This window comes from Caloenas nicobarica, chromosome 1 (assembly GCF_036013445.1).
Source record: "Caloenas nicobarica isolate bCalNic1 chromosome 1, bCalNic1.hap1, whole genome shotgun sequence".
NCBI lineage: Eukaryota > Metazoa > Chordata > Aves > Columbiformes > Columbidae > Caloenas > Caloenas nicobarica.
The window spans coordinates 215,954,041-215,981,472 of record NC_088245.1 but is presented as its reverse complement, the minus strand read 5'-3'; the positions used below and the strand labels follow the sequence as shown (position 1 = coordinate 215,981,472).

At 48.6% G+C, this 27,432-nt stretch overlaps 2 protein-coding genes across 2 annotated transcripts; both read right to left on the bottom strand.

The window, feature by feature from the left end:
* Positions 1–1,239: 1,239 nt before the first annotated feature.
* On the bottom strand, positions 1,240–2,208 carry LOC135996051 (olfactory receptor 51Q1-like). The gene has a single exon (XM_065647786.1). The coding sequence runs from the start codon at positions 2,206–2,208 to the stop codon at positions 1,240–1,242; it is 969 nt and encodes a 322-aa protein (XP_065503858.1).
* A 19,648-nt stretch (positions 2,209–21,856) lies between these two features.
* LOC136002522 (folate receptor gamma-like) lies at positions 21,857–25,547 on the bottom strand. Its single transcript, XM_065657645.1, has 5 exons — positions 25,518–25,547; positions 24,064–24,297; positions 23,218–23,406; positions 22,445–22,580; positions 21,857–22,203 (listed from the first exon to the last, which is right to left on the bottom strand). The coding sequence occupies exons 1-5, from the start codon at positions 25,545–25,547 to the stop codon at positions 21,857–21,859; spliced, it is 936 nt and encodes a 311-aa protein (XP_065513717.1).
* Positions 25,548–27,432: the final 1,885 nt, after the last annotated feature.

The window sequence follows — 27,432 nt, the reverse complement described above, 5'->3', positions numbered from 1 at the left end:
CTGGGGAGCAGAGCCCGACCCCCCCCGGCTCCAAGCTCCTTTCAGGCAGGTCAGAGATCAGAAGGTCTCCCCTCAGCTCCTGTTCTCCAGGCTGAACCCCCCAGCTCCCTCAGCTGCTCCTCCTAAGACTTGTGCTCCAGCCCCCATGGCCATCATAGCTTCAGGATTTGAGAGCATTTACAGCGTACCACCAAAGCAAGCCATTTAGCAGCCACTTTGTTCAGGACTGTTGAGTAGATGCTGACAAGATGATACCAGGACACCTGATCCATTCACCCAGGTGTTCTCCACCAGCCAGGGAAGGCAGACTGCCCATCCCTGTCCTCCGGAGAACAGGAACAGCTGTGGCTCTCCTGGCATGGGTTTGGGTTTTGGTTCTGCTCCAGATGTAGAAGTCAAGAGCATGGTGGCCCAGCTGTTACCCTGGACAACTCCAAATGCATCACTTGCACGCCTTATTATCTCTTACCATTTCTTGACCATCCTTTCCACTGCCTTTGACCTTTCCTTTCTCCACTCCAGTCCCAGGTAAACAAGCTGCCTCTTATTACTTTTCTCTTCCATTGGCCCCAGTTCTGCTACATCACTCCAAATTTGATATTTCTGATAACGTTACCTAAGTCATCCTGACCTTATGTGGTATTACTGATGGGGTTACCTACATACTGCTCATCTGGTAAGACTGCACTCCCCAGGGTAGACTTGAGCATCCATGAAAAACAAGTGGGCAAATACTCACTCAATACTTTTGCAATCTCCCACATTTAGGTAGGATACAAAGACTTGTGCTTTGTTTGGTTCCTGATGGCTTCATAACTTGTGACTGATTGGCTTCTTCCTTGGTGAATGCAAACAATGAGACTAATCACATAGGTTTAATCACATGTGGAATTATTTCCTAGACTAGGGTTTAATTCTTCATTACAGTACTCATTAGAAATAGTTGAGCAAGATTTGTTACAGCCTCAGTGGCCTTGAGAAAAAAAAAAGTCTTGCATATTTATGTTTTTCTGGAGCATAAACTCCTTCACTGGGAACTGGAAATAGAACACACTTCACAGAGTAGAGAAAATGCTGTGGTAAATGCAGAATAAAGGAGCATGGACAATGATTTAAATTAATTTGAATATTAATTGCTTCTATCTTCACCCAGAAGCATACATTTGATTAGTAACAATCGTGTACACAGCATAATGAGTTCATCCCACTGGTTTATGGTGAGCAGTCAGTGAAGGTACTTTATGTGCTGTGGTGCCAAGGGAAGAAGCTCTTCCTTGGTGTGAGGACCTTGAGGACGCCCCTGCGGATCTGTTTGTTTTTTATGCTGTAGATGATGGGGTTCAGCACGGGGGGAACCAGCAGGTAGGTGTTGGCCAGGAAGACATGAACGAGAGGGGAAGCATTTTTGCCGAAACGGTGAACCATGGACAAGCCAACCATGGGGATGTACAGAGTCAGGACTGCCAGGATGTGCGACAGGCAGCTGTTCAAAGCCCTGAGACGCTCCCTCTGGGACGGAATCCTCGCAATTGTCTTACAAATCCCAATATATGACAAAAGAATGAGCAGTGGGTCAAGTACCACTATGAGGATGACCACAGCTAAACCGTACATGCTGTTGAAGGTGATGTCTGCACATACCAGCTTGATCAGGTCCTGGTGCAGGCAGTAGGCGTGGGACAGCACATGGGAATGGCAGAAGGGCAACCTTCTCAGCAAGAAGAGTGATGGCAGCACGCCAAAGAGGCACCGGCAGAGAGCAGCCAGCCCGATCTTAGCTGTCCTGGCACTGGTGAGGATGGAGGTGTATCTCAGCGGGTAGCAGATGGCCACATAGCGATCAAAGGCCATGGCCAGGAGCACTGAGGACTCCATGAAGGAGAAAGAATGAACAAAATAAACCTGAGCAAAACAGGCGTCAAAACTGATTTCCCGGCAGTTGGCCCAGAAAACACTCATCACAGTTGGTGTTGTAGACAGAGACAAGCCCAGATCAGTCATGGCCAACATGGAGAGGAGTTGGTACATGGGCTCGTGGAGGCTCGGATCACTCCTGATGACAAAGAAGATCGTGCAGTTCCCCACGAGGGATGCAACGTAAATGCAGGTGAAAGGGATGGAGAGCCAGACGTGGGCAGCATCCAGCCCCGGGATGCCTGTCAGGACGAACGTGTGGCTGGAGGAGCTGGAGCTGTTGGACACACACATGATGGACCAGGGAACATCTACGATGAAATAATAATTAAAAAAAAAAAAAATTGTACTGCTCACAAGCCAGAAAATAGACATACGCATGCTTATATATCCAGAAGATATAAATTTCATAAATTACCCGGGTGCATAGCAGTGGCTAATGAATGTGCTGCTGATTATTTTTCCCTTTTCATTGACGACTGCAGGATAAAATATTAATGAATGAGAGAAAAAAATAGACAAATGCATCAGGGAGTTTTTAAATATATCAGCTACATCAATATGTTAGAAGTTCCTAAAAGCTTTTTTTTTTTTTTTTAAATACTACTAGTTTAAAGTCATAAATCATTATTAATTCACGTGTGTCCACCCAGCAATGAGTTAGGCTTTCCTAACCCCCATGATCCAGATTTTGTTTTGGGAGTTGGATTACAGTACTGAGGATGCTTTAATTTTTTTTCACAGTAAATATGACAAAACCTGTAATTGTTCATCCAATAAATGATAAATGAATAATGTCGTAAAAAAATTAAAATATAAATGTAACGCAAATTTCACCGGAGGTATCAGCAGAGAGAAATAGTTTTCAGAGGAAGAGACCCACAGGAATAAATCTTGTGGTAATACAGAGTCCCCATGTACAACCCACGGAACAGCCTGGACCAGGCAGCTGGTGCTTGTGTGTGAGCCAGGAGACCCAACGCTTGATGCTTAACCTCTCCCGAATGGAAACCTTGAAAACCCTGCACGACAACAGAGTCACAGCTACAAATGAGAGATCTTTCCAGGGAAATGGAGGTCCACAAACTTCAGTGCTGGCAATGAACAGTGTGTAAGATCAAACCTTGAAGAGCTATGTAGGATAGAATAGACTATTTCAGGAGGAAGGGACCTACGATGATCATCTAATCCACATCAAAGAAGAGAGGATTTTATTATTTGGGGAAACAAGTCTTCTGCTGAAGGATTTATTTAGTTAGACTACGTGACTGGCAAAAGAAAAGCTGAACTGATCTAAAAATTGTCCCCCAGTCAGCGCGTGGTTGACAGTGATGACTCTTCAGTGTAACCTACAAGCACAATGTGACCCAGTGACTGGAAACTGAAGTTACATGGAAAATGGATGAAATGAGACACTGCTAGTTTGCAAATCTGACAGTAAAAAAGGATAGATGACAAATTCTTCATCCTTTGGAACCATAAAGCTAACAACAGAAACCCTTCTGAGATGTATGCTTTGCTTGAAGTCTGTACAAGGGGCTTGATGAGTAAATTCGTTATGAAATCCTCCTGGAAGTGTGGTGCAGGATGTCAGAACAAATCATCTCAGTGATCCTTTCTAGATCTAATATTTTCTAACTCTCCTGTAGCTAGGAAAAAAAAAAGACATGAATTAGCATATTAATTAGAACAGAGAGAAGGAATTAAATACAATTTCCTTACTTTGCCCTGGAGTACCATATAACGAAACCTCTAAGCATCACGATGAGGCTCTGCAAGTGCCATCCGAGGTGTGAAACCTCTCGGCAATGTTCCTGCCCTTTGCATCTCAGTAACTTACCTAGTTCTGCTGCCACCCAGGCTCGGTTTTCATTGCAGTGAGAAACCCTGAGCCAGACTCACCCAGTCACAAACAGCCACTTATGATATCTCTGAACACCCCCCAGGACCTTGAATAAAGGAACTTGGGGGAATCCAAGTAAAATTTGCCATTGGTTCATAAGTGTTTGGGACTAAGTCCTCCCTCTGCAAGGAAACCTCCTTCTCTTCGTTGTGGTTATGCAACACGAGGCAGCGTTGAGTCTTAATGAGTCTCCTGAGCCCTGGCTTTGCTCCTGCATGCATGGAGGGGTTCCCGCAGTGGAAGGGTTCTTGCAGTGGGAGGAAGGGTTCCTGCAGTGGAAGGAAGGGTTCCTGCAGCCCGTGGGTGATGCCAACAGCAACCTCACAACCCGCCGGGGATCAGAGCTGGAGCCAGGGTGGGCAGAGCTATGACCAGTCCCACCTGCTCTTGGATTTTAATAGCATTTAAAGTTCATTCCTGTGCTGTGGCCAGATGAGACTGGTGTATCTAACCGCTCTGGTCCCCTGAAAGTCAGCTGCATGACTGGTATTTCTGCACACAAACGTGTTACGTGTCTCTTTGCTGCCAAGCAGAGATGTGCTGTGGTGTGGGTAGCAGTGGTGCAGGCATCCTTAGACTGTCCCCCACCATTTTGTGTCTTACTCACTCTGCAGCACCTGCCCATTGCTCATTTGAGAGAAGACCATGCCCACACTGGTTTTACATGGTTGGACTCTCCAAGGACAGCACTGACCCTGTGTTTGTACATGCAGCGACCCAGCACTTGGTCCCAGCTCTGCTGGAGGAGATATTCTGAGTGAAGTGTTTGCAAAATGCACCCATGAAATATTGTCCAGATCCTGGCTGGTCCTCTTACAAGTTGTCATAAGCTTCTACATGGATCCTGCTTTTTTTGGCTCTTATTACTGAGGTTCACAAGGGGAGAAAGGGGCAGATCTGTAATGGGATGGATAGGAAATGCAACGTTGTCTTCTGCAGCCCCACAGTCCCCACTACCTTGCTTGCCCTTTCTTCCTCCTGTGTTCAGGTCTCTCTGAGGAAGCTCTGGATATGGAAACAGATTTTCTTATAAAAATGACCAAAACGGGGTAACACTTTATTGAATGAGGTCTGCAGGGTGAGCTGCATGCTGACCGCAGACTCATTCCACCCTGCACAGCTCGGGGTTCCCAGCATCTGAAAGGATGTAAGATCATCTGTGCTGGCTTCTCTTTTTAGTGTTAGCTCTAAAAAATGTCATTTTAAATTATGCTTCACAGGGCCTGAGCGTCTTTCTGGCATCGGGGTCACCACAGATGAGCAGCTCCTGGTGCAAAACTCCTCTCTGCAAGGTGAGAGGATGCAGCAGCAGAGGTTTTTCCACCGTGGTCGTCCAGGGTGAGATGACAGCGAAGGCCTCCCACCTTTCAAACTCCATGCACACTCCTAACCTGATGTTCTGCCTCCTCGCCGCCCACTCAGTGATGCTCCAAGGGGCTGGGTCCCCCTCCAGGCAGCTTCTGTCCTCGGTTTTGGGTGGAGGTGGTGCGGCTGCAGAATGTCCTGCTGCTCCTCGGGCAGGAACAGCCCTGAGGAGGCTCTGGATTGCTGGGCAGAGCTCGAAGGTCCAGCTGGCCCAGGACGTGACCCGGGCAGTGTTCAGGGAAGGAATAAGCACATGGCAAGCACAGGGGGATCGTTTCTCTGCTAGCCTCTATCGATCTGAGGCTCCGGCACTTCCTGAGCCAAGAGCAGTGTTTGTGTTAAATATTCCTTAATGGATTTTTTTCTTTTCCTGTGGATTTGTCTCGCTGCTTGGTTGAGCCCCTGCAGACTTTTGGCGTTTGCAGTTCGCTCTGACAAAATGTTCTGAAGCTTAATCCTGTTGAGTGAAAAACACCTCCTGTAATTGGTTTGAAATTTGCCACCTGCAATTTTATTTAATATGTCTTAGTTCTTGTACTAAGAGAGACAGAGAGCAATTACATCTGAATGTCCTCTCCAAGTCACTCAAGATTTTACAAAGCACATCCCCACCCCTTCAGTCATCCCTTGTCTGGACTGGAGGGTCCTGGTTCACCCAACTCTTCCTTGCATGGAAATTATTTAAGGCCTTTGGTTGTTTTTGTTGCCTTTTCCCAAAATCTTTCTAGTCCCCGTGAGGGTATGTGGAAGGTGAGGGCATCTGCTTCATGGCGGTTGTCAGATCAAGACCTTTGCAGCTCAAAGAGAAGAATAAGTAACAGGGAAAGACACAAAGCACAGGACACACATGGAGCTGCTGGAGAGGGGCCAGAGGAGCCCCAGAAATGACCCGAGGCTGGAACAGCTCTGCTGGGAGGACAGGCTGAGAGAGCTGGGGGGTTCAGCTGGAGAAGGAAGCTCCGGGGAGACCTTAGTGCGGCCTTTCCGGACTTAAAAGGGGCCGATGAGAAAGATGGGGACAGACTTTTGAGCAGGGCCTGTTGTGACAGGACAAGGGATGATGGTTTTAAACTAAAGGAGGGAGATTCAGGCCGGACATGAGGAAGGAATTGTTGCCCTGAGGGTGGTGAGAGCCTGTCCCAGGTTCCCAGAGAGGTGGTGGCTGAACCATCCCTGGAGACATCCCAGGCCAGGCTGGACGGGGCTCTGAGCAACCTGAGCTGGTGCAGATGTCCCTGCCCATGGCAGGGGGGCACTGGGGGAGCTGGGAAGGTCCTTCAACCCAAACCGTCTGTGATTCTGTGACTCTGTGTACATCACTCCCTCCATGCTGCTGGCCCCCACCCCTGCTTTGGGCACAACGTTCCTCAGCCTGTTCTCATTTTCCCAGACAATCTGTACATGCAGCTTCCACCTGCACTAAACCTCACCATTTCTGGGATGAAAACCAATCAGATGCGGGAAAAATCACTGAGAATACTGAAAATGCTACTCCTTAACATTCTGTTAATATACTCTTAACACACTATTGCTGAAGTATTTCCTCGAGCATTCGCTTCATTGCTAAAAGCCACACATAAGCCCTGGGCCCTCATCCAAAGACACTTTCAACATTGTTTTTCGGTGGATCTTGGCTTATAGCCATGTAGAGAATCAGGCAAAACCCTCATCTGGTATTTGCCAGAAACCCTTCTAGGCTGGTCATTACCCCACATCCTCTCTCTGACCATTAGCACACACTGTATTGAAGGCAGCGGCTTCTTTTTCTCCAAAGCATCTTCCAAAAAGTTATTAAGTCAAAATTCTAGAAAACTCAAAAGCTGGAGAATCCAGCGTGTTCCTAGTGCTTCCACCAACTTCTTCCAGTGGTTAAATATCACAACTGCAGTATGTGCACCTGCTTACGTGGATTTTTGAAGAAAACTGCTTTTTGACCTCCACCCTGGAACTCTTTCATTATGCTGGAAATGGGGGGAAAACAAACTCACCCAGCAAAATCTCTCCCCAGTGGGGTTATCTTTTTGAGCTCTGCAGAGAAGGCGGTGAGCTCTTGTGTTATCTCCACAGCATGGGTATAAACACAGAGTGAAATTAATGCGGCTGCCGGGGCTTGGGAGTTGCAGAGATGTGAACAAGAGAAGCGTTTGGGTTTAGTGTGGTGCATTGCATGAAAAAACAACTTGTCCCTCGTGCAGAGGAATGAGGTCTTATGACTGAAACTAGATGAAAAAATCAGATTCTCACTCCCCTGAGTCCTTTCATCGTTGGTTCATGCATCTTTCTGCCTGAGAGCAGCTTCTGCACAGCACAGACAGAGGAGATTGGACAGCTTGGGTACGACGGCAAGCCGAGCCTCGACAAGCCTGGCTCACCTGAGCTGACCGCCTGAGCGCTCCAAGCTTCTCGGGGGACACTCTCTGCCCGCAGCAAACTCGGTGCTGTCACAAAATGCCACATGCTGGCTGGAAGGCTGTTCGGCCATGCCTGTGCTAAGCTTTGCTGACAGCCATGCCGGTGCTGTGAACACACCTGCAGAGCTCCATCCATGTCCTGCACCACCATGTGCTGTGCTCACACGACATCCGAGGCACAAAACGGAGCAGGGAGCTCGCGTCTGCTCACGCTGTGTCCTGCGAGTGGCCGTGCAGACCTTGCAGACCTTCCCTTTGTGTTCCCAGGCCGCCCTCGGCGTGGGGTATGCAGCAGGTGGCTGGCGACTGGCTGGATACTGGGGGAGGTGCTGAGCATCCTCGGGGACCCTGTCACTGGGTTTAGATTATCATAGAATCACAGAATCATTTTGCTTGGAAAGCCCCTCCAGATCACAGAGTCCACCCGTTCCCCACCCCTGGCACTGCCCCGTGTCCTGAGAACCTCATCTCCATCTGTCCAACCCCTCCAGGGATGGTGACTCCAGCACTGCCCTGGGCAGCCTGTTCCAATGCCCCACAGCCCTTTGGGGAAGAAATTGTTCCCCACATCCAACCTCAACCTCCCCTGGCGCAACTTGAGGCCGTTTCCTCTGGTCCTGGCGCTTGTTCCTGGGGAGCAGAGCCCGACCCCCCCTGGCTCCAAGCTCCTCTCAGGCAGGTCAGAGATCAGAAGGTCTCCCCTCAGCTCCTGTTCTCCAGCTGAACCCCCAGCTCCCTCAGCCGCTCCCATCACACTTGTGCTCCAGCCCCTCACCAGCTCCGTTCCCTTCTCTCAACTCGCTCCAGCACCTCAAGGCCTTTCTTGGTGTGAGGGGCCCAAAACTGCCCCCAGGATTGGAGGTTTGGCCTCCCCAGCACTGAGTACAGGGGGAGATTCACCTGCAGATCACAGAAAACCATCTCTGGTGCCCAAGAAGTGCCCAGGGTGCCTAAGCTCCAGCTGGGGAGATGTAGGGGAGAAATGCACAGGCATTAGTGTCCAGCCAGCAGCTCAGCTCTCCAGACACTGGGGATTTCGGCTGAGTCAAGGTGTTTTCCAGTCTGCACAGACAGGCTCGGCTGGACCCGAGTGCACATGCAGGCATGGACATACAGACACCGTGACAGACACATCTTCCAGCTGCAGGAGCAGAGGTAGACAGGGTGGCTTTGGGGCTGTTGGTGATCAGGAGGAGCCTCTGCTGAGCACCCCTTTGGGCACTTGAAGCACATGGAGCAGTTGAGATGCCAGGTATGTCTGTGCATGCTACAGTGATGGGGTAGTTTAGAACCTGGTTGTCTCGGTCCAGAGTTGCTCTTTTGGGTACCAGTTGTGCTCAGGAATCTTTTCACCTGAAAGTGTTACCATCTCACCAAGACAGGAAGGATATTAGCATCTTATATGCATTGTTTAGGATGTCTCTATTAAAAACACAGCATCAGCCATGTCATTCTTCTGGCATGGGACTAAACCACCTCCTCTATAGTTACGGGGAGACATAGACTTTGCTGAGGGATTTTTTGTCCCATCCTAAGCTGCACAGCACAGACTAGGTCAGCTCCTGGCAGTGTGTCCCTCTTCACTGGACAAGGTGACTATCTACAACTGGATGGACAACTTTTTGAGGCTTGTGCCATTTTGCCCCAAACAAGTGAGATTTTCCCAAAACCTTTTTTTCCCATTTTGTGCTCTGATTGTTATTTCTAGCATAATTTATTGACAGGAAAACGAGAGCACAGCCCCTGCCACACTACGATGCAGAAGCCTCACGAGCTGGCCCTTTCATCCCAAGCACGGTTAATAGCCATCAGTGGATCTATGCCCCACAAATGACTGTTCCTGTTTTCAGCATGTTAGCTCAAATCAGTGATTTTTACAATCTGCCCAAGGTACACCCAGCTGTGACTGGATAAGCAGTTCCCCAGTGTAACCCAGAAGAGCCGCTCTAAGAAGCAGAAGCTGTGGAGAGGAGCACAACAGAGTGTCCAGGACTAGGGAAACCTGCAGGAAAATCCCAGATGGCACCTGGCACAAAGGGAAAAAAACCAAACCAAACAACTCAAAACCAGGGCACAGTCACATCATTGCCAGGCTTTTCTTTTTCACCACATTCCCATTTTAGAAATTGAGACCTTCACTTTTACTGGGATGGAATTCATACCCTTCCGTTTTTTTCTGCGACCCAAACTGAGCTGGGTAGTCACAGAATATATTGCTCCTCCTGGAGCGATGGATGCCCCTTGGTTTGCCTATGGCACACTAAAATTTGGGCTGCATTCGATAACCCGAGTGCTCGGTGTGATTTGCTTCGACAGCCAGAATAGGGCACTGGTGCTGGTTGGCAGAACCAAGGGAGAAGTTTCCCTGCTACGTGTCGTATCTGCCGAGAAACAGGCAGTGCTGAAGCAAACCAACCTGATGAGAAGCTAGAAGAGATACTGGACAGTAACATCATGTCTAACATACTGGGGTGAGCTTGCTGAAGCACTTCATTGGCTGTAGAAAACCTGGTTTTGACCACTTTCAAATTCCATCCTTAACTGCTATTTTTGCCTCTCCTTCCAAGTGCAATGACATATCCAGCTGAAGGATGATCTGTGTCCAAGCGGTCAGCATGCTGTGGGATTTTATTATCCAACTTATCTCATAATTACCCCAAATTCTGGGAAATAAACCCATATAGGGCCCCAATAACATCTATTACTGACCTCTGCAGTGCCCCTGACACTGACAGTCATCAGATCAAGGTGACTCACCCGTTAGAAAAGGATAACTTCCACATCAGTAATTATTTCATCTTCATTCATCTGAAGGACACGGTTTTGCTATTGGGAGCAATGGATTTAGTATTAGAAAATGGTCATGTGTAATTCTTTTAAAAGATAATTATCTTAATGCTGGGCCATTTTTACCTCCAGCAAACAACAACCATTAATGATGCATTTTTTTTCTGAAAAATGCGGTTTTATCAGATGTTAGCTGGCTGACCCTACCATTTGTTTCAGAAGAGAGATAATTTCTTTTACTAGCCCAAAGGATATAGTTGGAAGATGAAGCTTGCAGAACATCCTTCTTTCTATTAAGTGTGCAGATGTAAAGAACAGCCTCTGGTTGCACTTAGCTACTACCCCTCTCTGCTTCATTATTTGTGCTTTTAGAGGTCCTCACAGCTTTGTACAGAGAGGGGTCTGCGTGGGGGTTTCTGACGGGAAAGGTACATCCAATAATCATGCACATTATTACTGTAATAACAGCAGCCAGGTCCTCAGCCCTGAGCCTGGACGAGAAACTCACAGGGTGCGAAATCCGGGTTAAATTCAGGATGTCCAAGAAAAACAAACAAATGCACCTTTATGTTCAATAGCTGAGAAATACAATCTGCATATGCAATTTGCAGATGAAAATACATGAAGGCCAAGAGTGATGGTTGGTCTCTACCAAGACCCAAGTATTTATTACGACTGAAATAACACCAAGGAGCTCAAGCTCCCATATCACTGCTTGGTGAAGATCAACATATCACTAGGCAGAAGATGTTATCCTATATGTAGATAAGAAATATCAAAATATACACACAACAAATGAGATGCATAAGACAGTGGTAGAAAATATACATTTATTTGAGATTTTCAATGGAAACATGAAAAGTAAGAATGGAAGGAACCTCAAGAGGTCTTGTAGCCCGTCTGCCACCCTAGAAGACAAGAGTTCACCCAGACCAGCCCAGGAGGATATTTAGTAAATCTGTTCTGACTTTCCTGGATAGCACTTCCATACATCCCAAATAAATCTCATGTGTGAAAGGAGTCCTCATGCTTCATGTTCTGTGGACTTTAAATGATTTTGTTGCACTCCTTTTGCTAACAGGTGTTTGTGTTCCTTTACAGAAGGTGCCCCCACCTGCGGGTTTGGTGCTGAGAAGAACAGGAAAGTTACTCCACATGCCCTGGGTACAACACTCCTATTCATACTTTCTGACAAAGTCTTCACTTTGAGTTTTATTTTGCTGTTTATTTTAGCAAATCGTTGACTAATGTTTGCCTTGTCATCTCTGGTACTTTGCAAAGCTTCATCGTAGAGGTGCTGCCCTTGTACTTTCAGTCCTTTTGCCTTGTTCTCACTGAAGAATTAATAAGCAATCTCCCTACCCAGTCACCAGAAGGATGCTGGAGTTACACCAAAAATTTTAAGTCTCCAGACAGAATAATAACGAAGACGTCAGCCTGGTGCATTCATATGGAACATACTGATTAAAGGCCAGATCTTTTAAGCAAGATCAGATCTATGTACCCAAAATGACATGACAACCACTACGTTCAGACACAAAGAAACCGCTATTTCCTTAAGAGCTCATTAATGAAAAAAGTGAATAACTGGAGAAAAAAGATAGCTTCCTTCAAATCCCTGTTTGCTTCATCTTTGGCAATGAATAATTGATAACTTTTATTTGAAAAAGCCTTTTTTCTGGTGAGTTCTGCCTTCACTTTGTGATAGTTTCATTTAGATCATTCTACCCTTGTTGTTTCTGAATACATTATGCGAAATGTGTCAAAAGCATAATCACAGTCAATTTAATTTTCTGTTTCTTCCCTGTCAGCAAGGCATGTTACTCCATCTAAAAGAAAAATTAGATCTCTTCGTCACAATTTGTTCCTAAGAAATTCACGGTCACTGCTACTTATTTCTTTGATATACCATGTGTGCCCCATAAATATTCGGTTTGTCCACATCAGTACTATTCAGGAAATAAATGTTAATCCAGCTGGTTTCTAATTCCCTATGACTTCTTCTTCTTCCAGGCTGGTTTTCTGTCTCATTTATCTTCTGTTCGTTCTCAAAGATATCTGCCAACAACCTCTGGACTGCTCCTGCCCATCTCTAAATACTCTCTGGGGAATGTCACCTGCCCGTTCACCACCCTTGTAATTTAAAGCCATCTGTTTTCTTAACTTTTTAACTTTTTTCACCCATTTCCCTTCATTTCTTACTTTGCTGCTGATGTTAGGCTATTTCAGGGAAAGATAATTTATAATTGAAAAGAATAATGAATGTCATGCATGTTCATATCATTCATCATTCAATATGCTTCCCTAGAATTTGAATAACAAAGCAATTCTTACATTGATCTATGTGTCTAACTAAATGCGAATTGCTTTTTTGCCTTCCCCTTTTTATTTTTGCTTTATATGCTCTTGCTATTTCTTTCTGTAAATCATTACTGGTTTGACCAAGCTCAGACGCTCATTTTTTTTCTTATGCCAGGGTTCACCGCAAAGGGGGTGATTTATGCATGACAACTGTTAATGGGCTTCTTGCTTATTCATTCTATTGGTGGGCTACGAAAGAAAAGTTCTATTTTTATTGCACCTTTAATGAACTGCGCCTCTTCCAGAAAAATATTCTCCTAGGCATTTTCCTCATGAGATATCACTATATCAGTTTTACCAGGTCCACTTTGCTGAAGTCTAGCGCTTTCAGCTACAAACCAAACAAACGAATTAAAAAAGCAAATAAAACCCCCTGCAGAATAAAGGTGTTTTGAAAGTTATAGTTCTGCTCAGTGTCAGTGATTCTTTCCTTGAAATAATCACCATGGACACCACGGGAAATTTAATATTCCTGCACATGCCTATAGAGCTTCTGTACGGGCAGAACCACAAATCCCTGGAAAACAGTCAAATATCAGAGGGGAGAGGAAGGTATTTTGGGACAGGGCTGAGACCAGACCATTTCTCTTCTTCTTGATACCAGATGCTACCTGCAGGTGCCCACCTCTCTCTCTCCATCCCCTCGGGTCCGCAGTCCTGGCGGCCACCGCAGCTCCGCTCCCGGGGACCTGGTGGGACTCAGCCTGCCCGAGGTTCTGCGCATCATCCCCTCCGTGCTGCCGGCCTCATCCTCCGCTCCAACATCCCCGAAACATCGCTCACCCAATGACCCGGGTCACAGGAGCCTTGTGCAGGGCAGCCGCCTTCTCCTGTTCGGTTTGGGCACAACATCCCTCAGCCGGTTCATGTTTTCCTGGACAACCTGTGCGTGCAGCTTCCACCTGCACTAATCCCCACCATTTCCCAGATGAAAACCAAGTGGATCTGGGAGAAAATGCTGAAAATACTCAGCCCCTAGAATTTGTTGGCCAGAGGTCATCCCATCCTTTCAGAAAGCGGCACAAACCAGAGCACCACCTCCGACACGGCTGGATCCACTGACCTTCTCCTTCCACACCCCAGGAAATCACCTGCAGAGTCAGGTTTTCCAGATCTGCCCCAGCCTGGGGCACTTTGTCCCCTTGTACTGGGCACTGGGGAGGCCAAACTGCGAACCCTGGGGTCAGTTTTGGGCCCCTCACGCCATGAAAGCCCTTGAGGTGCTGGAGCGAGTTGGGAGAAGGGAACGGAGCTGGGGAAGGGGCTGGAGCACGAGTGTGATGGGAGCGGCTGAGGGAGCTGGGGGTTCAGCTGGAGAACAGGAGCTGAGGGGAGACCTTCTGATCTCTGACCTGCCTGAAAGGAGCTTGGAGCCAGGGGGGTCGGGCTCTGCTCCCCAGGAACAAGCGCCAGGACCAGAGGAAACGGCCTCAAGTTGCGCCAGGGGAGGTTGAGGTTGGATGTGGGGAGCAATTTCTTCCCCAAAGGGCTGTGGGGCATTGGAACAGGCTGCCCAGGGCAGTGCTGGAGTCACCATCCCTGGAGGGGTTGGACAGACGGACACGAGGTTCTCAGGACATGGGGCAGTGCCAGGGGTGGGGGAACGGGTGGACTCGATGATCTTGAGGGTCTTTTCCAACCAAAACGATTCTGTGGTTCTATACATGAGCTCTCCCAGGTGGATGGAGAAGCAGCAGCTCACCTGCAGTCAGAGGTGACAGGGACATCACCTGCCACGCTCTGCACAGCGCAGGTGTGGGAGGATGCTTGGGGGACGCCCGTGGATGCTCAGGGGGCACTGGCACCACTACCCCTCCGGGGACACCCACCCACACTGCTCAGGCTGCCATGGATGTGTTCACTGCCCTTTCATCTTCTCCTCACCCTCACGAAACCTTTCTTTGATGTTTCTGCTGCACTGACATTTCCCTGAATACACTGACATTTCCAAAGGAGACAGTGTGCAGAAGCAGCCTCTCTTATCCTGACCTCCCCCATGCATCTCATCCCACCACCTGCTTGCTGCCTGTCTGCCTTCTTGAGACATGGTCACACTGCCTTGAATGGGCCTTTTTTTTTCTGAGCTCACTATTATTTTTTTTGAGCTCACTATTAATGAGTTAAAAAAGATCGAGTAAAACAAATTGCCCCCTTGTTACAATAGGACAAGAGGTGATGGTTTTAAACTAAAGGAGGGAGATTCAGGCCGGACACGAGGAAGAAATTGTTGCCCTGAGGGTGGTGAGAGCCTGGCCCAGGTTGGCCAGAGAGGTGGTGGATGAACCATCCCTGGAGACATCCCAGGCCAGGCTGGACGGGGCTCTGAGCAACCTGAGCTGGTGCAGATGTCCCTGCTCATGGCAGGGGGGGCACTGGGGGAGCTGGGAAGGGCCCTTCAACCCAAACCACCTTGTATTTCTATTATTCTGAATATTGAGACTAACCTGCCTGGTATCAAACCAGAAAACACTCATCACAGTTGGCATTGCAGAGAGAGACAAACCCAAACCTGTCATGGCCAGCATGGAGAGGAATTGGTGCATGGGCTCATGGAGGCTTGGAGCAGTCCTTGTAACATTCAGGATTATGATGTTCCCCATAAGTGACACAACACAAATGAAGGTGGATGGAAGAAAGCCAGATGCTGACAGTTTCCAGCCCTGGGATGCCCAAAAGGATAAATGTGACCGGTGTGGATCCAGACTTCCTGAGACACATGATATGCTGGAGATGGCCTGCAGTGAAAAAGAAATATCAAAAAAATCAAAGCAGCAAATCTGAGCAAATACATGTAAATGTGACAGACGTGAAGCCAAAGCTGAAAGAACCCATGTCAAATAGGGACATGGACCAGACACCACAAACTTCAGGTCCTGGAGAGCCCAGCAGGTTGATGTTCACTTATCCTAAAGTAAGGTCATATACAGGAGACATTTTTAAAGCAGATCATTTTTGGGTTCTTCTTTTCTGAACCACATGAGCTGCAGCATTGTAATGTTTTCTGAAAGAGCGTGCTGCTCATAAAAATAGTTCTGTGCATACAAAATATGGGAGATATAAAAAAATGTACCCATGCCACATCACCATTTTACAAACATCTTAGTTCAGTGTTTGGCACTCATGATTTTATCTTGCGTCCCAGACTTTCCCAAAGATCTGCTGGGTGAACAGAGTTCAGAAGAAGATGAGGGAGTCACCGCCAGCGTCCCTCGCTGGTCTGACAGCACATGGTGGTGTGTAACCGATGTATGAACAACCCTGGGCAGCCCAGCGTTCCTGTGCCAGCCCTGGGGAAGGGGATAGCTGGGTCATAAACAACCACCAAGCCTGCAACAGCATCCCTGGCCCCTCTTGAGACCCTGCTACCAACAATCTGCAGATTGCTGGGGCCACAGAGATGGGACACAGACCAGGCAACAGGTCATGGGGCTGCATGGGACATGGTGGGTCTCCCGCATGCGCTTTCAAGATGACGGAGGCACATCTCCAGTCATAAAACCAGAGAATGGTTTGGGTTGGAGGGCCCTTCCCAGCTCCCCCAGTGCCCCCCTGCCATGAGCAGGGACATCTGCACCAGCTCAGGTTGCTCAGAGCCCCGTCCAGCCTGGCCTGGGATGTCTCCAGGGATGGTTCAGCCACCACCTCTCTGGCCAACCTGGGCCAGGCTCTCACCACCCTCAGGCCAACAATTTCTTCCTCATGTCCGGCCTGAATCTCCCTCCTTTAGTTTAAAACCATCACCCCTTGTCCTGTCACAACAGGCCCTGCTCAAAAGTCTGTCCCCATCTTTCTCATCAGCCCCTTTCAAGTCCGGAAAGGCCGCACTAAGGTCTCCCCGGAGCTTCTCTTCTCCAGCTGAACAGCCCAGCTCTCTCAGCCTGTCCTCCCAGCAGAGCTGTTCCAGCCTCGGGTCATTTCTGGGGCTCCTCTGGCCCCTCTCCAGCAGGTCCATGTGTGTCCTGTGCTGGGGACCCAGAGCTGGCCCAGCACTGCAGGGGATGGTCTGGCTCGGCATGGCCCTGGCCAGGAGCTCGCGTTGCCTTCATCAGCGGCTTTGCTCTGAGCAGAGGGACACACTGCACCACCCTGTGACTGCTGTGGGTCAGCAGCCATGGGGCTGATGTGGTCCTGCCACCTCCCCATGAACTTGTGACCTGTGCAGCTCATCCCTGGATGGCCCAGACAGAGGAGAGAGCATGAGAATATACTTTAAAATTTCTGGTTTAGAGGCAATGACTTGTGAAGAGCCTAAAGAGGTTTTATTGACACAGGTGTCAGTGCAGGAAAAATCAGAGATGTTGTTAAAAGTGTGTTAAATACCTCACTTCAATGGACTGTGGTTTGAGTGGGGTGTTGGATTACAAGTTCCCAAACTTCCCAACCTACACGACTCTTTAACTTTATGATCCTGGTCCACTGGTTCAGTGAGGAAGGAGTGTCCAACAAGGAGCTGCTGGAGAGGGACCCACAGGCTCTTCCAGGGAGTCCCTGGAGGACCATGGAGCAGGAGGGAGATGCAAGTTCTCTCTGCAGTGTGGTTAAGGAGACCCACATCACAGCTGGCCCCCTTCCTGGCCACAGTGAGTCCCAGCCCACACAGTAACAGTGCCCAGGATGTTTTCAGAGGGTTTTGGAGCTGTCAGGTCTGCATGCCCACGGTATCCAGGACAGATTCAAATTCATACATGATGGCAAAGGAAACATCACCTAGATCTCCCTCTAATTCAGTGTCGGTCCTTGAGGATACAGAAAGAAAATAGATGTTATTCAGTGAAGGGAGGGTCACCTTGTGAGGTGTGCATCCCACCTCAAGTGCACAGCCTGAGACAGAGCCAGGGGAAAGCTGGTGGCTGAGAATATAAAGAAACAGCCAAACTACTCCATTCACCGTTTCATCTGAAAGATGCTGTCAGCCACAGTGAACCCTGACGAGATCGGTGCAGGGACAGCAGAACCCCTTGGCCCCTCCGTGCTCCAAGATGTGTTGGGCAAATGCAAGTGCATTGGTCAGGGGGAGAAGGGTAATTGCTACCTCCAGTTCCACAGTGACTCACGTAAGGAGAACATGAAGCAATTTGACGTGCACAGGCCCTAGAGCAGGGCTACAATGGTGCAGTCAATTAACTGGTGATCTGCAGCACGGATCACAGGAGCTCTTCTCTGAAGCAAAGCCCCAGCTCTCCTGCAAAGACGAGCAGTCCTGACACCCAGAGCTGCTCCAGCACAGACACTTGGCCAGCTCCTCAGCCTGGCTCACCCAGGGGGACAGGAACCAGCAGAAGAGGGTGGACATAGCCAGTGGCACAATGTTGGGCCAGTCTGATGTTTCAAAGTATCATGAGCAATCTCAGTTCAGTGCTTCCCCATTGCAGACTCAACGGTTGGTGTCTGATTGATTGAGGAGGTGACTGTTCCAATAGTTAAGGAGCTAAACCTTTGTAAGCTGGGTGGTTTTGCTATTTGTAAAACTCTTCAGTTCTCTCAATTGCTAGACTTCAAGAGATTTTCTTTGAAAACAGTATCATTGAAATAATGATGGAACAGTGCTATTTAGCATGTCAGGATTAATACAAGAACGATTGAAAAGTCATAGTCTATCACAAGAAACAAAGAGAATAGCACAGGTAAAACATCTGACCTTTTAGCTCGTGTCAGGTCTGAGCTGATGAACTTAGACTGTGATAGGAGATGGACAGCTGATCTAATCTGTTTCTCCTCCTCAAGGATTCCTTGAAAAAGAAAAATCACTATAGCCTAACAGATACCGTATGATAACTGAAGAAGTCCCCATCAAAAATATCCCTAATACAAACAAAACACTAAAGCAATGACAGAGACAAGCTGCCTCCAGCTTTGGTCACCCACTCAACTCCTCCCTCAGCCAGGTGTTGCCATCTCCATCCCAGGCAGAGCTGCCTCCAAGGAAGATCCTGTGAATCTCTTTAGTTTTTATGCTATAGATGATGGGGTTCAGCATAGTGGGGGGACCAGCAGGTAGACATCGTCCATTGGGCTCAAGTTGCACCAGGGGAGGTTGAGGTTGGATGTGGGGAACAATTTCTTCCCCAAAGGGCTGTGGGGCATTGGAACAGGCTGCCCAGGGCAGTGCTGGAGTCACCATCCCTGGAGGGGTTGGACAGACGGACATGAGGTTCTCAGGACATGGTTTAGAGGTGGACTTGGCAGGGATCTTAAAGGTATTTTCCAACCCAAAAAATTCTATGATGTGAATGAGAGAGGAAGAATGCTCACCCTGCCAGTGGACCATGGACAAGACAAGCAGGATCAGGACTTTGAAGTTATGGGACAGGCAGTTGTTCAAAGCCTGTGACACTCTGAATGGCCCTAGCTGTATATAGTATGAAAATGAGGATGGGGTCAAAAGGCAGGAAGAGAACGGCTACAGCAAAGCCATAGTTAAGTGGCTATTGAACGTGATGTCCATACACAGCAGCTTGGTCAGGTCCTGACACAAACAGTAATGGTAGCCCTAATTCCAGAAGCAGAGGAATTCTTGATGAGACACCCAGACCAGACCAGGACACCAGCCTGGTCCTGCCTATCCTGGCACTAGTGAGCATGGAGGAGCATCTCAGCAGGTAGCAGATGGACACATAGTCAAAGGCCATGGCTGGCAGAACAGAAGACTCCATGAAGGAGAAGGAATGAATTAAGAAAGATTGAGCAAAGCAAGCATCAAGAGTAACCTGCTTGGCCTCAAAATACTCAATACAGTTGGTATTTTAAAGACAAACTCAAACAGATGGGAATTGATACAGGATGTCACAGAGGCTTGAGTCAGCCCCAGTGACAAACAGGGGTGTGCAGCTCCCCACAAGCAACAGAAGAAAAGGGGATAAAGAACAAGCTGCAACCATCTTCCATCCGAGCAGTACCAGTCAGGACAAACACTGAGGGTCTGCAAATCATTGCTATTTGATAATGTCATAATGTGAGTGCTCTGCAGTACATCTCTATGGGGTGTTACAAGGAAGCACCCCTTTCTCTACCTCATGGTAAAAATTTGCAGGTATAGCCTAGCCTGGGAGCAAGAACAATTGTGCTGCTGTTGGCAGCCTTAACAACATGGTCCTGTTCCAGTAAGAAGAGTGAAGGTGGAACCAGGTATATCTGCAGGTCAGTTTGCCCACATCTCACACAGCAGCTTGATGTAGGAGAAAAAAAAACAAAAAAAACCAAACCAAAACAACAAACAACACTTACCATCGCCAAGCACATGAACAGAACTGGTGAAATACCCAGGGAGCAAGTGTCTGCAACTGGAAGTTTCCCACAAAGAGGCGGCACTGGCTGCAGCAGCACTTGCAGCTAAATCCCAAAGCAATTTTCAGAAGATTAAACTGTAAGTGGTTGGAAACAGCGAGGTCAGGCCACCTTCAGATGGGCCTGCAGGTGGGGTTTTCACATTGGCGTGGGACAGGAGGACTTCGCACCAGCCCTGAACAGGATCTCAATGAACCTCTAAGAGACAAGTATCTGATTATTGTTTAGGCACAGCAGAGCTGACCAGAACCTGCCTAGACAACAAGTGCCTTGTCACGGGGAGGTGCCTGAAGGGGATTTTCCTTAAACCAGAGGAGCTTTGCTTATAGAATTGTTTTATTTCTGCCTGTCATGGAGTTCACTGTCACAGGAATCAGGCCCAGGTGTTTCCTCTTCCCTGTCCCTACCTGGGTCAGGCAGGGCAAACCTGATACCCCACACGTGGGCTACAGACATTGACTTTAAGCTAGGGTCAGCCCTAGGGTAGCTTCAGCTTTTGCAGACAAAATGTTTTAGTTATGGAGGGAAAGAAAAAAATGCTTCTGTGTTTTGTATAAAGGCAAGGAATAAGTAACCAGCTACAATAGAGGCTGTATCATTAGGAGCATTATAAACAACAAAAAAACCCCACACCACACCCCAAACTCACACCAGAAAAAACTTCTGGGAATATCTGCTTTGATCTAAAGACTTAAGAGAATTTGAAGTACTATAAAGCTCTGCAGACCAGACCGCTGTGGACTTTGTGTAACCTAAGCAGCCCCGTGCATTTCCCCATTGCTCTCCCCTTTGCCATTCCTTTCAAAAGTTGATGAAGTTTTGCTAGAGGCTTGTTTCTGCTTCAGAGGAATAGCAATAAAAAAAGAAAAAGCACGGAGCAGCAAGCCTTTGCACAGCTACAGCTGACATCTGCAAGCCCCATGTGGAGGGCTGTGAATCCTTACCCCAGGGGAAGGGGAATTTTTGAAGCACCACAGACACGCAGCCAGAACCGGAGGAAAGCTGCACCCACCAACCTGAACAGCTCAGCTGTAGCCAAGGAGGGGGAGTTTTCCGCACACAGTCTCTGGACAGCTGCAGGTCAAGAACAGTTCTGATAAGATGCTCCTCAGAGTCGCCTGCTGGGCTGGAAAAGCAGGAGCCACTTGCACCAGGCTTCAGCAGAAATCTGCTTTTAGCTCCAGCAATCCACACACAGAAGGTCTAACTGCTACTGCACCCAGCTTAGCAAGGCCTGGCTCAGGAGGGGCAAGCAGCATGGAAGATGGGCTGTGACCAAGGAGGAGACACCAGAGGTGCTTCCCACGGTCAGCTGTGGTCCCAGGGGTCCCAGTGCAGACACACGAGCAGCTCTGCTCCTCCTGCAGCAGAATGGGCTGAGCACAGCAGCTCAGAGGCCACCAGGACCCAGGAGATCTGTGTCTACACAGGAGGCCGCATCTTTCCTACCCCCAGGCAGACCCCTACATTTACAGATCCCCACACTCCCCTCCCAGTCCAGACCAGCAGCCTCGTTCCACCCCTAGAGCACTTCTACCCCCTCAACAGCACTTCAGTACAGCAAAGCTGATTCAAAGGAATATTTTATTATCATCCCCACCCACCAGGGAGGCAGAAAGGCCGGACACCAGAGCTCAGCCAAGGACCTTGAACAAGCACTGCAAACCCAGCACAGAGCCATGAAGCAGGAACAGAGTGGGGAAGCTCCTACATCAGAGCAAAGACGGCCAGGAGAGCCCTTCCTGGGGTGGCAAGGAGATAACCACCTTTGTCAGCAGCCAAAAAGTAGCGGCAGGTGTCAAGGTCCAACAACACAAGTTGTCACACGCAGTCACAGGGACCCCCAGCCCCTGGTTCCCTCCGGGAACACCACAAGGGCCAGAGGCAGCAGGACCAGGACAGACCACGGCACAGCACGCACGGCTTGGCCCATCGCAGCGGTCACGTTCTGCTGCCGAGCTGGGGAGGATCTCTTTTGCCAAGCATAGTACTTTGCCACGACCACGTTGGGGTTTCCATGGGCAGGGTCAAACCACATCTGGATGCAGCGCCCGCTGCCCCGGCGCTCTGTGGTGTATTTGAAGGAGTTGGACCAGATCTTCTCACACAGGTCTTTTGGGTGGGGGAAGACTTCGCTGAAGGGTCTACACACAGAGCCCCAAGGACAGCGGTTTGTTCCTGAAGATGGACAACATCAGAAAAGAAAACAACGTGAGCTAGCACACCTCACTGATGTCCTATCACCCAGGAGGAGCGGGTCACCTGCCCACAGCCCATCCCTGCATCTCAGCTGTTGGATGGTGGCTTGGCCACCTTCTAGTCTGCAACCCCACAGGCAAGAGCAATTAGGGCTCCTGGCTCCAGACACCAGGCAGGCAGCACTGACCCTGCCAGGGTTTGCTCCACACAGGCCACCAACCTGTTGCCCAGTTCCAGCCCTTGTGCCAGTTGTCTTTGCAGGTGACAGCATCCTTGCAATCCTCCCACCACTCCTCGCAGTCCTCTTTGCAGAGTGGTACGTGAAGAATCCTCTCCCGACGCCAGCTACTGTCAACCTGCAAAGGAACAAGACCACATACAATGGTGGTGACCCTTGAAAGTGAAGGGGCAGGATCTGCCACACCCCAGATTCCCCCCAGTCCCTTCCATTGGACTCCAGAGCTGATCTCAGAAGAGTTTCAGCCCCAGCAGAGAAATGCTTTCACAACACACCATTCTTCCATCAGCCTGTCTGACTACCTGGCAACCAGTGATAAGACCCACAGGAAAGGCAGGAAAATGTGCCAGGGGAGGGTCAGGTTGGACATGAGGAAAAGGTTCTTCACCCAGAGGTGCTGGACGCTGGAACAGGCTCCCCAGGGAGGTGTCCCGGCCCCAACCTGACAGTGTTCAAGAAGAGACTGGACACTGTCCTCAGACACACGGGGTGACCTGTGGGGTGTCCTGTGCAGGGACAGGGGTTGGGCTCCATGATCCTGTGGGTCCTTCCAGCTCAGGACATTCTACAATTCTACCTTAGCAGAGGGTTGAAAGTCCTTTGAATCTTTCCACCCAGTAGGAAAGTTTGCAGCCTCCCTGGAAAGCACTCTCCCATACATGCCAGGGGTATATACTGTATGGGGGACCAGCAGATAATGTATTACATGGGCAGCACAAGCCCTGTTGTCTTAACTGCAACAGGTCTGATCCCACCTGTTCAATCCAGGGCCCCAAGTTGGGTGAGCACTCATACAAGCACGTGTCCTGGATGAAGTGACGCTTGCACTTGGGCGGCATCACCCCACAATGGTTCCAGTTGAAGTTGTACAGGCTGGATTGGTCCTTGTGGGCTTCTGAGCTGACGTTGGCTGTGCAGCAGGCGTTGTCCTTCCAGGGAGCACACTAGGGCAGAGCAGGAGACAGGCTGGTTGGGAAGGGCAGGCAGCAGCTCGGGGGAGTCAGAGGATATTGATACTGCAGGTCCTGGCTCTCTGCACAGCCCACAGCAGCAAACCTTCAGCAGAAAGAGGGTTTTCTCTCCTCTAGCAAAACCCTCAGGCACTTTGGACTGAACAGTTCAGGGCTGCAGCAAGATGGAGTTGGAGGAAGAGCATGAGGAAAACATGGTCAGACCCTCACCAGGAATTAGCACCAGCCTAAGGAACAGAAATAAACTCCCTTCTCTTGCACCCTGGCTTGCTCTCAGCTCCACGTCCACCAAGGACCTGGGGACAGAGCTCTTCCAGTAGCAAAAAGAGCCTCCAACACAGAGAGGGAGCAGGTAAGAACATCTTTCCTTGTTGTCCTTTACCTTGTTCTGCTCTGGGGTACCTAAGCTTTGGGAAAGGGAGGCTTCCTAGTAGAGAGGGGTGACACTGGGGTGAAATCCTCACATCACAACATCTGCACTAGCTATTTATTAGAATAAAACAGCAAACAGGCCAGAAAACCAGCACAAGCTTTCTTCCTCATCCAAAAGCACAAACCAGCCCATATCCTCTGGGTTGGTAGGTACGGGGGACCCAGACAATCCCGCCCAGCACATCAGCGGGGTCCTACCTGTTTGTACAGCATCCCCTCTGGGCCAGGCGTGGTTTTGTGGTGTTTGGCATCCATGCAGATGTTCAGCAATGGGTCCTTCGCAGGCATCACCATGCAGGCAGCCAACAGCACGAGCAGGACCTGCTCCACTCTCATCCCTACAGCCAGCCCAGGTGGATCGGGGAGGTGACAGCTGTACAGAAAGGGGACAGCACAAGAGGGGTTTTGCCACAAGCAGCAGTAAACGAGGTGCTGTGGGAGTCAGACGTTCCTGAGGACACACCAACAGACTATCAGCAACCCAGCACCAAGGACACAAGTGCAGCCACCCAAGCGAAGCTGCAAGGTCAGCTACACACTGTCCTCTGGACAACACCACATCACAGACAAACATCCCTTTCAGTGCTTGGCCTGTCCAACAATCAGCCTCAAACATCCCTGGCTGGAAAGGGGATGTTCTGCAAGACGTGTAAATTGGGGTCCTTTTGCATTAAGCCACCCCACTGTTCCAGTTCTGAGGTTTCACAACTCAAACCTTCTGCAACTCAACTTTGTTAGTCAGGGTATTTATTTGGCTAGTAGCTCAGAGGAGGTAGTTAAGTGCATCAGCACACTGACATCTCATGTGGACCACGAGCTGCAGGAGGCCCACCTTGTTTTCAGGAGTGTGTTAGGAGAAGAAGGCATTTTTTTTGGTTTTTCTGCATCTGGGCCTTTAGAGACCCACCCCTGATGTCTCCAGAGGAGACCTGACTTGAGCAGTAAAAGACACTTCACATAATCCTGCCTTAGCTTCCTCTGCCCACTTAGAAGATGACAGGACTTGTTTTTGTAAATTACTAAAATAATAATAAAAAAACCCAAAATAAACAAGAAAAACTCCCCAAAACCAAACAACAGTCCAACACACCACATTACTCCCTCACACTCCATGTCAATGCAACATAAGGATCTAAACCAATCACCTTTTAAAAAACATTTTGCAAAACACAGGAGCAAGATAGACCATTTACAACATGAAAATATCTTACAACAACACAGAAGACTGCAATTACAGAACTAAGGAAGCAGACACATAAAACTGAGGGCTAAAAAGTAGCTAACTTAATCATTACTATATATATATAAAACTAGCAAGAAAAACCCCATAAAATAACCTTACCAGCCCATGCAGCCTCTAAATTCTCTGTAGCACCTTAAAACCACTCAGCACAGCAGCTTCCTGCGGTCAGCTTTAAAGGAAAGCCTTCAACACAGGTGCTGGCACTTGTAAGTACCTTCCTAATGCCTTCAAGGAGGGTTTGTTACCTTAGAAGCAGCTGTGTTGGTGACAACCAGCTTGTCCAGCCTCTCTCACAACACCCTCTTGCTGGGAAGCAATTTTATGTGTTTTGGTCGTTTTGTTTTTTTTTTTTACAAAAGGTCTTATCAGCCTTGGCCATTCATAACAAGCCCTTTTTTCCTCTACTGACCTCACACCAGGAAGTTTTGATTTGCACCATTGCACGAGGCAAAGAAGCCAAGGAGGGTCAGGTCTGGGATTCTGCCACGCTCCAGGAATAAATACAAAAAGACTAATGTTCATCAGAAGAAAAATAACATGCAGGGATGATTCTCAGAAGGAGGAATAATAACCCCCAATCCAAAAAATAAATGCTAGCTGATGAGGGGAAACAGTGCTCCTTGTTGCGAAAGCCTGAGAGGAATAATTGAAGGGAAAAGCCTGGGTTTGCTGACGTGACCCCTTGGAAAGCCTCACCCTCAGCAAAGGGCCAGAGTCTTCCTCCTGGAACGGCACAGGTTTTGGGGTTGTTTTGCTCTTTTCTTCAGTCACATTGCTGACATTTTGCTGATGAACCTACTCGCCTGAGGAGCTCACCTTCCTGAATTTAATGCATGAATGAACCCTTCAGGCTCTGGGAGACTCCACTTAGCGATTTCCACAGTCTAATGATGCGCTGCATTAATAACAACCTCTGTATGTTCATCGTGGGGTTGTCCTGTGCAGGGACAGGAGCCGGACTCGATGATCCTTGTGGGTCCCTTCCAGCTGAGGACATTCTATTTTCTGAACCAGGCACACGCTGGTTTAATTTCTCGTGCTTCTGGCTCTCGTATTGGAAGTCGCAATGAGCAGATCTTCCCCCACTCATCTTCAAACCTTTGCCACCTCTGTCACACCTCCTCACCATCACTTCTCTCCAACGGAACCCACTGTCCGCTCGCTCATTTCCCATCACAAGAGTTTTGCTCCCTGAAGCATCAGGACCGCAGCCGTATTTCAGATGTGCAGCGTTGTCCTGGCCTTGTTTTACGGTCCTTGCCCAGGAATTTCTAATATCTGGTTTGTTTTTGGAACCGCTGATCACTGAACTGTGTTGTCGTAACACTATCATAACTGTGACAGCTTGTTCCTGAGAGATAATTGTTAGCCAAGAGCCTGTCATTTTCTATCTAAAGTGTTCTTGTTTTTTCCCCAAGTGCATCACTGTATGTTTATCTCAACTGTTGAGTTTTTTTTATCTGTTGTTTTATTGTTCAGTGAATCAGTCTTACCAGGGTCTTCTGCAGATTTTTGCAGCTCATCCTCCTGTTCCTGGAGTAATTTAATATCCAACCAGGTTGCCTTGCTGTTTTGTCCTCCCTTTCCCAGATTCCTGTAGTGTTCACTGTAAAGGATAGTTATGAACCTTTATTTTATTATGCAATTACTCACTTGTGTGTGAGACTTAACTCTCATTTCATAGCTACGTATTTGGTGACCTTTGGTGGGGACCTTGCGCAGAGCCCTGGACTATCACCTGGATCTGCCCCAGCCAGAATAATTTCCAGTCCTTGGATGACTCGTAAATATTAGGGAGTTTTGTCTGCGTGTTAGATGAGATGTACTGACCCTTTCCCCATAAGCCGTACTGATCCATGTGCTTTTGGATTCAGCCCTTTATTACATTTTCTGCAAGTTTTTCCCAAACAGAGAGAATCATAGAATCATTTTGGTTGGAAGAGACCCTTAAGATCATCAAGTCCAACAACAACAACGACAACAACAACAACAATAATAATAATAATAATCCTTTTAATGTGTCCCATGTGAATGCATAGACCTGGTCATTGCAGGGGATACTTGTATACGTGACATTTCAGAAAACGGGGAAACTCTCTTCTCTCACTATAGCCCTACCCACATCCTTGCACCCAGTGGGATGAGTAGGTGGTTGGGTGCATCCGCATTTGCTCCATCCAGCTGATTTGCAGCCTGTCTCCAGGGCCTGGGATGGAGATGCTTTGGACGCTTCTTCCCTGGGGTCAGATTTGGGTGAGCAGCTGCTGGGTAACTGCTTTAGGGTGTGCTGGGTGTCTCTGGGCACCCCAGGGGGCCAGGAGCTC